This window comes from Bombus pyrosoma, linkage group LG6 (assembly GCF_014825855.1).
Source record: "Bombus pyrosoma isolate SC7728 linkage group LG6, ASM1482585v1, whole genome shotgun sequence".
Classification (NCBI taxonomy): domain Eukaryota; kingdom Metazoa; phylum Arthropoda; class Insecta; order Hymenoptera; family Apidae; genus Bombus; species Bombus pyrosoma.
In genome coordinates, this window is record NC_057775.1 from 8,649,509 (window position 1) to 8,663,179 (window position 13,671).

The 13,671-nt window shown below is 37.5% G+C and overlaps 2 protein-coding genes across 4 annotated transcripts in view; one reads left to right on the forward strand and one right to left on the reverse strand.

Annotated features, from left to right (window-relative positions):
- Window positions 1-1,164, reverse strand: part of LOC122568242 (cytoplasmic dynein 2 heavy chain 1) — a 34,343-nt gene extending 33,179 nt beyond the window's left edge. For both annotated transcript variants that reach the window (XR_006317017.1, XM_043727774.1), the window contains exons 1-2: window positions 827-1,164; window positions 142-470 (exon numbers count right to left, since the gene is read on the reverse strand). Coding sequence is in view for 1 of the 2 variants with exons in the window: in XM_043727774.1 (XP_043583709.1) it covers window positions 142-470; window positions 827-1,063 (566 nt within the window). In the remaining variant the exon portion in view is untranslated. The remainder of the gene's footprint in view (window positions 1-141; window positions 471-826) is intronic.
- Window positions 1,165-4,689: 3,525 nt separating this feature from the next.
- On the forward strand, window positions 4,690-13,670 carry LOC122568192 (transmembrane reductase CYB561D2-like). 2 transcript variants are annotated; one of them, XM_043727646.1, is made up of 3 exons: window positions 4,690-4,844; window positions 8,812-8,998; window positions 11,697-13,670. In XM_043727646.1, exons 2-3 carry the CDS (start codon window positions 8,837-8,839, stop codon window positions 12,216-12,218), a joined length of 684 nt encoding a protein of 227 aa, XP_043583581.1. In that variant the 5' UTR covers window positions 4,690-4,844; window positions 8,812-8,836; the 3' UTR covers window positions 12,219-13,670. The 2 variants fall into 2 exon arrangements, with proteins under 2 accessions (XP_043583581.1, XP_043583582.1); XM_043727647.1 differs by having other exon boundaries at window positions 4,715-4,856.
- The last annotated feature ends 1 nt before the right edge of the window (window position 13,671 follows it).

Genomic DNA, 13,671 nt, shown 5'->3' on the forward strand with positions numbered 1-13,671 from the left:
CTCAAATTTTACATGGCAATTGTAACAGAAGTAACGCTTTCACGCGCAATGTTCCAAAGATAGCTAGAAAACGTATCCCCATAAAATTTCTCACGATCCAACTACCGAAGAATTCACTGAAATGATCTCTTTTTACGACACCTAGCCACCGCTGCGCTCTCCAACTCGGCTCGGATGCTCCTCAAGGTTTTTACAGCTTCCGCGTAAATCGTTTTATCGTGCGATCGTTTCGCATCCTCCCATGTCTTTCTCCAATAATTCTCCTCCTCGACGACGGAAGTCGTTGCTGACGAGCCAAGAAGATTCTCCTCCAGCTTCTTCAAATAGGATGAATTGAGACCAGAAGACCGAAGTGTTGGCGCCCATACTTGACGGAGAGCTTCGAGCAACGTCGATCCTTTTCCACTGCCGGTCGTTGTAACTTGAACGAGGTCGTGGAAATTCCTTTCCGTCACCGATGCTTCTGTTAACTACATTAAGCTCTCATTCATCAGTTCGTTCGACTTTCTACTTTAAAAGATACTAAGCAGTTTAAGATCGTTGTTCTCTTAGACGCTGTAATTTTATTTGAACGACTTCACGCGAATGACAATGCAATAATTGTGTCGTTGTTATTGAAATAATTTGATCGAAACATCGTACGTGTCGATAACAGGGAATGCGTTGATGAAAATGAAAGAACAAATGTTTAGAAACAAATTGAAATGGCGTGCATTTTTATCGTTCAATGAGCTAAATAAATGACAAATAATATTCTACAATTCTTCTGTAACGCGTTGAGATTACTCAACGCTTCTTCTATCTTCTGCTTTTATTTTTTATTTACCTTAAAGAAGACCAGAGTGTTTCTCCCAACGGGTAACTCGTTGCTCAACTTCAACCGCAGTTCCTCGTCCTTCGCATCCGCCGGTTGTGCACAGAGAATTCTGCACGCGGCTCTGTCCAAGAAGTTGTCCAACACTGTTTGCTCGTCCGCGATCGTCTCGTCGTCTTTCAGGGGCACACCGAAGAAGTGGCCTGCGGTGGACACTATCAATGATCTACGCTTGTCGAACACCACCATTTTCTTCGTAAATAGTGGAAATTTCGTGTAGTCGTGCTGCGAACGTTGTCGTCACGGTACCATTACGAAGTTTGCACGAAACACCGACGAAGTGGCCGTCCTTGTCGCGTGGTGATCGTTCGAGTTGTCATGACGACTCCCGGTCAACACAAACCGGCTGTCATAGGTGCCACGTGCTGGCGCAGTATCGTAGCTTTCGATTCTAGTTAGTGGAAAAAAATACCGGAGGTGATATTTTTGTTGGACGTGGCGAATTCCGAATCATTCAAAGGGTGAACAATTTTTTTATACATTTTTTTAAATAAAACGATCTTATTTGGAAGTATACGGACGTTTATTGATTTGATACAGTGTCTGTCAGAGACTTTTCCAAACGAAGAACAACGTTATTATACCATCATGATGGGAAGTTTCTGAAGTTTCAGAAATCTATCGAACAAGTATAGCGTGAACACTGTGCCCTGTAGAATTTTTACAAGAATCGTATCAATGCATAGTTCACGATTAAATAGAATTATTACACCATATATAACTGTGGTCAGAAGCTTCTAGCTGCTACTGAAGATGACAATGTTGTGGTTGTTGTTACTGTAAAAATAAAAATGTTTACTTAATAGTATCATCCAGGACGTATCGTTACCACGATGGTTATATCTTTAGACGCGAAAGAAATGTTCATTCCTCTGCGCGTACCACTGCGTCTTATATTAAAATAATTCTAATAGTAAAATAAAAAGTCACTCGTCTTTCAGGTATTTTCGTTTATTTCTTTACAGTTAGGTATATCTATCTTCGCAATCTTTGTAGAACGCATCGTATTCATAAACAAATCGTTGAAAAACGAAGCGAAAATCGTTTAATTAATAGCCGCGCTGCAACACTGGCGCGCGCAACTCTAATGAAGGCGCGAGGATTCACGCATGCACGAAGTTACCGGCATTGTTAACGTTATTACCGCCGAATATTTGCATAATCGGAGTATAGCTGGCATCCACGCTTCGAATAAGCAATCGGAGTACATTCCGATGAGCGTCGAGGCCGATTTATGCGCTCGCGTGCATACGTATGAACTGTCCATGCATACTTCCGCTCGCAGCAAATGACGTGTACGATTGGAGAAGAACCTCTTGGTCGTACCACTTGTCAGAAATATAATTAATGAAACAACGGTTAACAATGACACATACAGAGATCAACGGAACAGTATTGGTAATGGCTATCCTTTCTTGTAGAACCACTTTGCAAAAGAAAAAAAGTAAACGATACGATTCTCTGCGTAATTTTCTTGTAAAATGTAATTTTTAAACGCCAAATCCAGCTATAATATTAATTTCAGTCCTTCAAATGGTTATGTAAAATTTCTAATGATTCAACTTTCTAAATGATCGCAATGCAAAACTGGAATTTTCGTTTCTATTTATTCTATTGAATTGGCAACTAAGCGACCGCGGATTTTGTCATTACCACCTAATCACAAAATCTGCGATCACTTAGTTGCCAACCGAATAGATTAGTCTTTCTAATTTTGGTTTAATTTTTCGTATTCATCGCGCGCTAATGGAAATCTTATATTTCGCTGGAAACTGTCCACGTTACGATTATTATTTACCTTTGTCGTGCAACTATTTAACGACAATGAATTGTAACGTATTTAAATTTTACACTCGACAGTTACATTCTACGTGGAATCGTATGTTTTACAAATTTATACAGTACCTTGTGATATAGCACCTAATTTGTCGATACTTTTATTATTCACTTTGTATCATAGCGTTTGAAAAATACAGCTACGTGACGTCAAGAATTACACACCTTCCGTCAGAGATTTTTCCATTTTACAAAATATCTAGGTAATGTTTGTTTCAACACATCGCCCATTGAACTTTTAGCTGTTCCAGATCAATTGCGTCAGTAGCATTAGTTAATTGACGCACCGCAATACGTATATACGTCAGTAGCAGCGAAAGAGTTATTTAATGTCATTATCTTGAGAAAATCGATCTACTTTGTATTAATTAAGAACGTTCTGGTAGTTTGATTTTCATCTAGAATCCTTTGTCTCTTGTAATTTCTTTCTACGGAAGTCTCGCGTTTGGAAATATTTCCCATAATGTGGAAACTGAAACGTTGGTTCAGCGGAGTTTCTTTTATGAAAGACGAAGAAATATCTATATTAGGTGAAATTTGTATCAATACAGATCGTAAAATGCATAGCAAGATGTATGAGCGCAGACAATAAATTCATCGATGAGTGATTAATCATTATTCACTGTTGGAAGATATCGATGACTAAGTGAAGCGAATCCTATCGCGTTTTCGCAAAGTACGATACGTTAATTGATTTTAAACATCAACAAATGTAACCGACGATTTATAATTCGTAATAATCGACGCGCAAAACTGCACGTCGCATACAAATATCCTTATCTTCTCCATTTTCACATGATTAAAATTCTACGTACGAGATGATCCATTTGCCTTGATCGTTTGACATCATTTCCTAGATCTTCCGGGCAAAGGCTACTTTCTTCCTCCGTGTTGATAAAATTTAATTTAGAGAAAGATATTGAAAAGGGAACGAAGTGCGAATCTTTGCTCTACATACCAATTTTATAGAACCCGGCATTGTTTCATAAACTACGAAGCTAAAATTACGTTCTTCCATCTGCTTCAGCCGCCGCAGCAATTTCTTCCGCAAACGACCTGAAAGTGAATATACGCAAAACATCCAAAAAGAAGTCTGATCCGGTGGGAAATCAGTTGTCGCTGCACGAGGAAGTCGTGTTTCCGTACATAACAGTCGAATGCCGAGGGGCATTCGTTTTATCTCGCTCGTTCTCGACTGAATTTACCATCAAAAAAATATCCTCGTTAGAGTGAGTGGAAAGAAGCGAAACACGAATTCTTGGTACCTGGATCGAGCCACGTGGTCACGTAATCAGCGGCTACTCAACATCGAAGTGCCGCTATAAAGCTGGCGGTAATATCAACGCATAGTTTAAATCGACTACGCCTTCATAAAAATGAGCTCGTTATGCGCAGCATAATTTATTCCGAAAATATTCTCCGATAACATCGTCATAAATTAGAAGGAAATACCGCGTTAATATATTCGCTAACTGTTTGCTACGTTCACTCGATTTAATTGGTTTCGGATTATTTATTCGCTTTGCGATTATTTGACAAGTATTTGGCAAATTTCTTTATTATTCCTTAACCATCGTCGTTTCCTCTTAAACGGTAAAAGAAATACGACAAATCTTTCGTAACAATTGCAAGCTGATTAGGTATTATCTATTATGATAGAATTGTGCAACGCGAAAGTTGATGCAGCATGTTACTCGTATTTTTACTAGCGCGATAGGAAAGTTGGCGAGGAAGAAAACCGAGCAGAATAGAAAAACGTGCCAGGAAAAGCAGTATACATCGGTGGCACGCGATATCGCACCATGACGAGGCGAACAATGGGTCCGACTCTGCAGGCTGCGAGCGCAGTGCCCGTTTTATACATGCGAAGAGAAGATCGTAGCGATTAGACGCGCCAAGGCCGCGTTTACTCCACGATTTTCCTCGCGTCATTCGTAAGAAGTATCGGCAACGCAGCGATAGATCGTTGCGACCATGCTAGGACGCGTGCTTTCAGTCGAGGCGCGGACGCCGTTCCGTGTTCTTCCTCTTCTGTGTTTTTGTCCGAGCTTGTTTTCGTTTTTTCAGCACGAACGGTCCACGTCGGTGACCTTTCTCTTCGGAAATCCGATCCAGTGAGTCTACGACTGTCGAGGTGAGCTTCTAGATAAAATACACTTTCCACGCTTATTCTTCGGATATTTTACGCGGTCGAGAAGCGCGCGTTTATTTATCGGTCAACTGGAGTTATCGGAAAAAAGGAAGTTTTCAGTCTCCGTAGCAGTTTCTCGGCAGATTTTCGTAATTCAGTTTGTGACTGATTATTTCAAATTGTATGATTTAAAACAGGTTGAAAACGGAATGCTATTTTGTAATTGTTTCGTTATCGTCCATAGAGGTGTGACTTCTTTTTCATTATTTTTGTAGCATTGGGCCGAGCATGACGAATGATATATGGTCAATAATTTTGATTAAAAATAGACCACGTTTAGGAGTATCTTGTTCGTTCTCTGCCGTGTAACAGATAGTTGTAGAAAGAAGTCTAGAACATATGAACGTAGAAATTATCATATAAATGTAGAAACATGTGTATGAAGAAATACAAGTTTAGATACGTACATATAAAAACTCAATCTATAATTTCAATTACGTTGCTGATAACATTGGAAATACGTATTAATAGCGTACATGTAGTTACAGGGAATTTTCAATGTAATTATCGTTTCTCAGCTATGAGAGTTGGAGAACAAAGTCCTTCTTAACAGGATATATTTTTAATTATCTTTACATGATCAAAACACCAACAATCGATACTAACTAATCTTGCAAACGACGTTACGTTACTCTATACTCGCGTTAAAAATTATAAAATCCGATAAATCCGTTTAAAATCCGATAAAATTAAAACGAACTTGTAAAATCAATTTCTTAATCGAATTTCCAAGCTTCATTTGTAATTCATACTTCTGGAAAGTTTTCCGTACCAAATTAACACGAGATAAAAATCTGTGCCCCGGTCACGACTTCAAACGACCGACGACGATTATCGTCGCTCCGGACATCGTTCGAGATATCCAAAGAATTACATCGAATTAAGTTCTGGGCCTGCTCGAACAGCCTTTTTCTTTTCGTTACAGTACAGGAGTACCGGTACCTTCGTTATCGCACAGCTATTTTTACATTGTCGCTTATGCAACGAAAGATTGGCGATAGTTTTCTGCAACTAGGTCCCCGAACGTGCCCCGTTTTCGATACAGTTACGCGTAAACGCGAGATTCGCGTGATACGCTCGGTGTATTCACTCGAGCCGCGAAAGTGGAGCGTATCTGAAAGTGTGCCGGTCTGCGTCATCAACAACGGGCGTAATTATATTATGATAAACAGAGTTTCATATAACCGTTAGATAAGTAATGGATGTTTTTACCGAAAACTTACTTATTATTTGCCCTTAGTGCTCTTAAGCTTCAGCGTAGACAGATAGTATTTGTGTATCGTTGATAAAGAAATCTTCGCTATGATATTTTTATGATACTATTATTACTACTCGTACAAAGTATTCAACGACTATTATCACGCCTACGACTCGAACAGTACGGATCAGCAAAGTGGTATACATGTTTGTATTTCACTCGCATTTTTTCCCATTTACGTACGAACGTGTAAATTTGAATGGCGTTTCAAAATTTTCTCACGCGACTCGTAATTCCAAAGTCTGTAGAAACGTCGGATATTTTCTCCAAATTTTACAATTTTATACTGCGAATCAAGACTCCTTCTATATTTATAATTTATTGCGCTTTTAACGCATTCATAGGTATATTTGTTATATATTCTACGATAATCGTACTCACAGCTGTCATACCATATGAACATACTTGGTCGTGATATAATTTTAGGATTAGCGTTGCGGCACATTGTTTTCCTCCGCTTATTTGCGCGCATCTTTGTGTTTTCATAGCAAATCCAACATTGCTCGATGTTAATCTTCCTGCAAACGATTACGTATACTGCAATCTCGTTTCCCTATCCGCATTTATTAGTATTTTTTACTGCTTTCATGCCGAATTACAATGCCGTAAAAAGTTTCCTACGTTATGTTTATAATCCATGAAATCGAATTTTTCTTGCAAACGAGTTACAAACAAAAACGAATATACGACGCAAGTTCTCTATCGATAGACTTACAATGTTACTCGATGTTTATACAAACATGCTATTTTTCAAAAGCATCTTCGCGGAGTCTAAATCGGTGCAATTATATTAATAGCTTTCCTTACGTCACTTATATTTATCATTAAATTGTCGGTGTGCTAGCATACTTTTTTTTATCGAATCGTAGTCGACACTTACGAGTGTCATTGAACTTTTCATTCACGATAAGCCATTCATGGAATTGTGCGGAATTCATGATAAAGCACTAATTCGCAATCTTTTCCTTCTGCGCAATTAGATTTTCGTGTAGAGCGTTTTTTTTCTGCGATACAGTTTCATACGATCATCCCTAATCGATACAGTTTGACCCAATTACGTTGCTAATTTCTACACAAAAAGATTTTCGATTTTCGGAAAGAAACGCGAGCATAAAATTGGAACGAGAAAGAACGTGCACGAAAAGTAATTTCTTTATATCTCTCTTCGTATTTGAAAGATATTTTTAAAGGGAAGAGTAGATAATCGGGTCAAAAACAAATCGAAAGGCGTTTAATTTGCCTCGTGTTAAATTACGATACGTTTGCCTCTTTTCACAATATCGGCATTTCACTGCTCCTTGTTATCAAAATTTGATATGCTTACTCCGAATAAGAGAGTTTACAAATTTACTGCGGTATGATAATATTTATTGTACGAGTTCTGTAAAGTTTGATTGAATTTTCTCGAAGCTCGAGTTGGTTTAGAATACTTCAAAGACTCTCGGACAGCTGTAACGTAGCAGAACCGTAGCAATAATCGACTCCCTCGATCTTGACAGACGTTCACTTAATCAGTGGCTTCATTGATCGCGCTCGTGCTTACATGCTGTCATAAAAGACACGATTTTCCGCATGTTCGAACGAATAGAAGCTGAAAGAAACGTAGAATCATGTCGCGCAATTAGCAGTGAATCACACGCCGTGCATTTTAAACGATCGTAGGAACAGTTGCGTCAAAAGACCAGCTCAGGTCGTATGGAATTTATCGTTTTTCTTCTAAATCGAAGAAAAGTAGCTTAGTTCGTCTCAATTTTTGAGGACTCTATCGCCTATACGATACATCTGCTATCTTTGAAAACTCGAATATTTTATTATCCTTACGAAGCTAAATGATATTTTCAAACTTCTTCTTCAATAGTTATTGACGTATCGTAATCTTGATCTTTCAAGTGTTAGATTACTTACGATCTAAAGACCAAACCCACGCATATGACTCTTGCTAATTGCAAAGGTGAACGGTTGAATAGGCTGATAATTTTACAAAAAATGACAACATTACTATGTACGTGGAAAATATAGCGAAAAATTCATAAACAATTCCGATGAATTATACATAGTAGTAGACTTTTTCACTTATTTAAATGTTATAGAAGATATATTTAAAAGTGATGGAAACACTTACAGAAAGACAAGGTAGTTAGAGATGGACGGAATTTTTGTTGGATTTCGATGAACAAAATTCACTGGACGTTCAGAATTTTCTGGACTTTGAAGAATTTTTGTAAACTTTCGCTTCGGATTTGTTCGTTCATTTCATCGCATTTGTTTGCAACATTTTACAACGCTGCAAATTAAACACTTTCGTGCGAATCATAACGAATAGGCTGTTAATAAAGTCCATCAACGATCCATTTCCAAACTTAGATCGAACCTCTGAAACGAACCAGATATAACTGAAATTAGTTAATCCATCTAGCGGAAATCAAACGTTCTACCTGATCCACCACAACAACTAACTGAACGTTCAAACGATAATATAATTTTTTAAGAGAAGCTCCTTTTAACTAGCATCTTCTAACAACAATTTTCCAACGAAGGCATTTTAACTACTAAACATTAAAGTAACGATGTTTTTTGACATTTTGAAACGCTCTAATATCATCCGTATTTGTCTTATTTCCATGATTAATAATATAATAATTCTTCCCACAGGTGCAAGGATAACAGCAAATTAAAAATGACAGATCAACCAGCAGGCAAAGGACCGCCAAGTGCCATTATGCTGGTGTTTTCAGCCCTCACGCACATCCTCCTACTGGCGCCAGTGATATACATTTTGGTTTTGGCCTTTGGAAAGTACAGCTTCTTCTCGTGGCATCCCATTTGCATGAGCGTCGGAGTAAGTAGCCAACTTGGCCAACGTTAATTGCACAATAGAACAATTAAAGAGGCACGTGGATCAGGAATGTAGGTGCTTGACTCCTACGTTACATCGGTAACTCGATACGTTGAAAATTACATTGCACAAAAATTAGCGGTTGAAGCAACAGGTTGCTTCTTATTCGAGAAGAAGAGTCGGTGTAACTCTCTTGTTTAAAGTCGACAAACATCCTGCAGCGACGAATGCGTTTCGTAATGCCACGGTGGCAATAAATCTTCTGTTTACACGCTGCAAAGTTACGGAAATTGGTGTTTCTCAGTTTCGAAGCGAAGCTTGGGAGAGAAAAGCTTCGCAATTTAATTCTCGAACGTTTTATGCACCAATCTCGTTCTGGTTGACGAAAACACTTTTAACGTTTTAAGAAAATCTTTAGCATAAAATTGAAGCGAAATGTTACGCGTTATATCGATAACGTTACTTTCATATTTTCCTTAAGCGTCAAATGCTATTTTCCATGAAATTTCACTCCACGGTGTATCCTTTTATCTGGAAATTCAATAACGTCAAACGAAGTAAGACAGGTAATTGTTCTATTGTTATTCGATATTAAGCGAGAAATAGAAGAATAGCTGTTTGCGATACGCGGCTGTTTAGAAATAACATCACGACGGTATCTTTACAGGACGAGACTACTAAAACGAAACTCTCATAGAGTGAAATTTTACGATAGCACCTAGTTAGTTTGAGAAATCGAAGAAATTTCTTAACGACGGAAAAATAAAAATAAAAATGACCCGAAGAACGCCGTGTTTACCGATATGAAAAATCTTCGATTGAAATCAATCCTTTTGATATAAGTTTCTGTACAAAGGAAGCTGACGAAACAGACGTTTATAGAAAGTGTGGAATATGAAATATCATCCATTGGGAGTAGAACGCGGAAGACAGTTTATGTGGATAACCGCAACTTTTTCATTTTGGTGAAAAGGCAATTCGTATTTCACACCAACTACATAACGAAGCATGTAATATGTCATTGAAGTTATCTTACGATGTGTTTAAAATATCTTCACGACTAATTACAACATCGATGTACGCTGAAACCATTCGTTTCATATTTTATTTGCGACGAGGATTAAACATTTTTCTGTGAAACACAGAATCACAGCCGTGATTCATGGGACTATTAAAACGTCGCGGGCATCCGATCAATTTTCTCGTAATTATTGTTTTCACGGTTGCAAATATCCTGGCGCGTGACATAACACAAAACTATCTAATATCATACGTATAGAATACTATTAATTAATACAGCTAATTAACACTATCAGTTAATGCAATACGAATACCTTCTTACGACTATACTTTACTTGTTGCACGATTATAATAAGTATGATAGCATACGCACGTAAAATATTAAACGTAATTTTCCACGACATTAATGAGAGAACAAATATGGTGAAAGATATCTGGAACTTACAGCATTGTTTACGTTTCCAAAGCTAAAAAAATATCGTGTGTCTACCATTCTGAAGAGTTTTGTATGTGAAAGACATAAAATCCTAGACATGATTAAGCGACCTTCGTCCAAGTGTCTCAACTCTTAGATCATCCTCGTACTTGGAAGAATGCTGAGTTCTACTTACTCACAAGTGTTCCGAACAATGTTCTTAAATAAATCAAACAAAGTCGAATCTGGAGTGTGCAGTATGTTGGTAACAAATAAGAAGTAAACTTAGCAAAGATCTGCGATAAAAGAGGAAAAAGAAGAAGAAACGAAACCACCCAACGTCATTGATTGATCTAATCACTGAAATTCTTTCTTTTTTTTTTTGTCTTTCTTTCTAATGATATCATGTCGATTCATTATCTCCTTAAAACATCGTAGGCGTGTACACTTGTACATCCACCGAATTAAACGGTGAAGGAATCCACCGTTGACCCAGATCGACAAATTGGTTGCAACATTCTCTGAGTAAACTAAAACGATCGCTATTTTCTCTGTCGATTGCTGTCGATTGCTGTCGATTGCTCTGCCTATCAAATTCGTCAAACGTTAAGGCTTCGTGTTAGAGCTCGTCGTTAGGCCGAGTTTATGACACAGCCAGGAGTAATTGCTATTTTTGAGAGTTAGGACATAGCGCTTCTGCCATCTGGGTATCAACATTCAGATGGTGCACTGACACAGTAAGTGATGTAAATGATGTAACGCTATAAATTGAAATTTTAAGAAACACGTTGGCTGCCACGGTGGTCATCGCGCTATTAAGCCTTTTAGAACGATTGAAACAAGATCACAGACCTAAACATTTTCGACAGTGCGAATGATTTACATAACGCTGTCGGAAAAAGTGGACAAATACGATATAATAGTTTGCAAAAATTAAATGTTTAATGATGTACTTTATTTCAATCTAGAACTGCCCTGTAAAAGACACATTTCTCATAACCCAATGAAAACATATTAAAAACATAGATATTTTAGAATATCAAACTAACTAAAAGTAACCTTGACAATCAGCTAAAAACACTTCGCAACTCCGTTGTGGAATCTGCTACCTAACAATCTCCGCTAAATCTACTCAAACCCTATGAAACTTTCCACATGATCGAACTGACATCCATTCCCATAGCAAAACTTATCCGTTCCCTTTGTTCCCATACAAAAGTTCTTTAAACGTCAATCGATTAAGTAGCAACTTTTTCCTCGATACAGGTGGGTCTTCTGATAACCGAGGCGATATTCAGCGTTTCTGGTGAGGCGTATGTCGGCTGGAAGGTGTCCAGAGCCAACAGAGTAACGATTCACTGGATCCTGCACGCCACCGGTCTAGCATTAGTATTAGTGGGACTCGTCATCATCGTGGTCAACAAGAACAACAACAACAATCCGCATTTTGCCACGCCTCACTCGATCCTCGGATTGGTCAGCATTATCTTGGCGTTTCTAACAGCTGCGTTCGGCATCGTCACCAACAATTCCAGGTGGCTGTATCCGCGTTTCAGGCCGGTTCTTCTAAAAATCATGCACGCTTTCGGTGGTATCATAGTCACGGTGATCTTGCTTGCGACGTTGATCACGGGCACGTACACGAAATGGTGGCCTGGTGGCTATACTGGAAGAAGCTTGACGTTCACAGCGTTCTTCATCGCGGGTTTCTTCATCCTTCTGAAGCCGGTTCTAGGAGCTGTTTCGAGAAGCAGAGTGGTTTTCGGTCCGCCACCTGCTACCACCTAATTACTCTGTATAATATCGTATATTACTCTAGCAAACGTCTACGTACTGTAGCAAAGGGAAACAATTTCAACGCTTTTAGCCAGGATCAATGTACCTTCAACAACTTGACTACGAAGGCACAGAATTTTAAATTTTCAAAACCAATGAAATATGTCAAAGATTTATGAAATACATGGTAAACGTGATGTTCGTACTCGTCGATGAACGAGAAAGATTCTCGTCCTTTTTGCATATGCGATAAGTATAGCGAAGCCTGAAGTAGATTCAAAAGCATAATTGTGTTCAGAGTTTGTTTGTAGTCTGTTCAATAAACGCGATTTATTTGCCTTACGTTACTCTAGATTCGATCAGAGATCAGCATAGCAATAGAGATCGATCTATAAAAATATTCTTATCGAATTAAATATTTCGTGTCGATTACATTGACATAGATAAAACGTTTTTATCGTGTCACGTAGTAAGATAAGATTTAATCGAGTTAATTGCCACGATTGACTTTCGTTCGTGAAACATCGTAATCGAGATCTCTATACTTGAAATAGTTTTATTTTTCATGATTTCAAAATCCAAAGCTTTCTTCGTTGAATAAGAATGAAAGGAAGAAATAACATTTTCTACTATTTAACGGCGTAGCAAGCACTACTAGTATGGCATTAGTATAGCAGACAAAGCGCATTAAATATATTATTCACTACAAACTTCACATTTTGAATTTTCATATATTTATTTTTTTAAAAAGTTGACAGTATGTATTTCTCGTACGTGAAGCAGGAATTGTATAGGATTTCTGATGAAAAATAATTATTTTCTAAATCGTTCATTCTGAATTATTTATCATTCTGTTACAATGTCAAAGGGTTAATCTACTTACAATTCAGACATTCCGTCCTTCAATGATTGTACAGCGATTACGACATCCATTTTTAAAGCTAGATTTAGATAATTTCTTTAATTCCTAAGACAATCGTCTCGATCGTTGTTCACAGTATCAAGATGATGTTTAATACTTTTCAAATATCCGGCTACAAAACTCTATTAATTCTAATCGTAAAGTTCAAAATCAAGGCTTAAGTTAGAATAAACAAGTGATAATTTAAATCCCAGTGAGCGATGTTTAACCAGATACTCGTAGAATTATTCGTAAATGAACGAACGAAAAGAAAGATTTGTTATACCTCGCTTGTGTTCATCGAACAGTTAACATGCCAAAAAAAGAAAAAAAAAAGAGAAAGAGAGAAGGAAAGAAATGAAACGTTTATATAAATGCACCAAAAATGCTTGTAAACTCACCTGGCAAGAGAAAAACGTATATTTTTTAGATATATAAATAAGTAGTACATGTAAGAAACGTTTACCAAAAAGATAATGCAGATTTGTAATATTAACTTATTAAGGTATTATATAGTATCGTATAATATTATTTAAAAATAAAAAATATATATATTGAAATAAT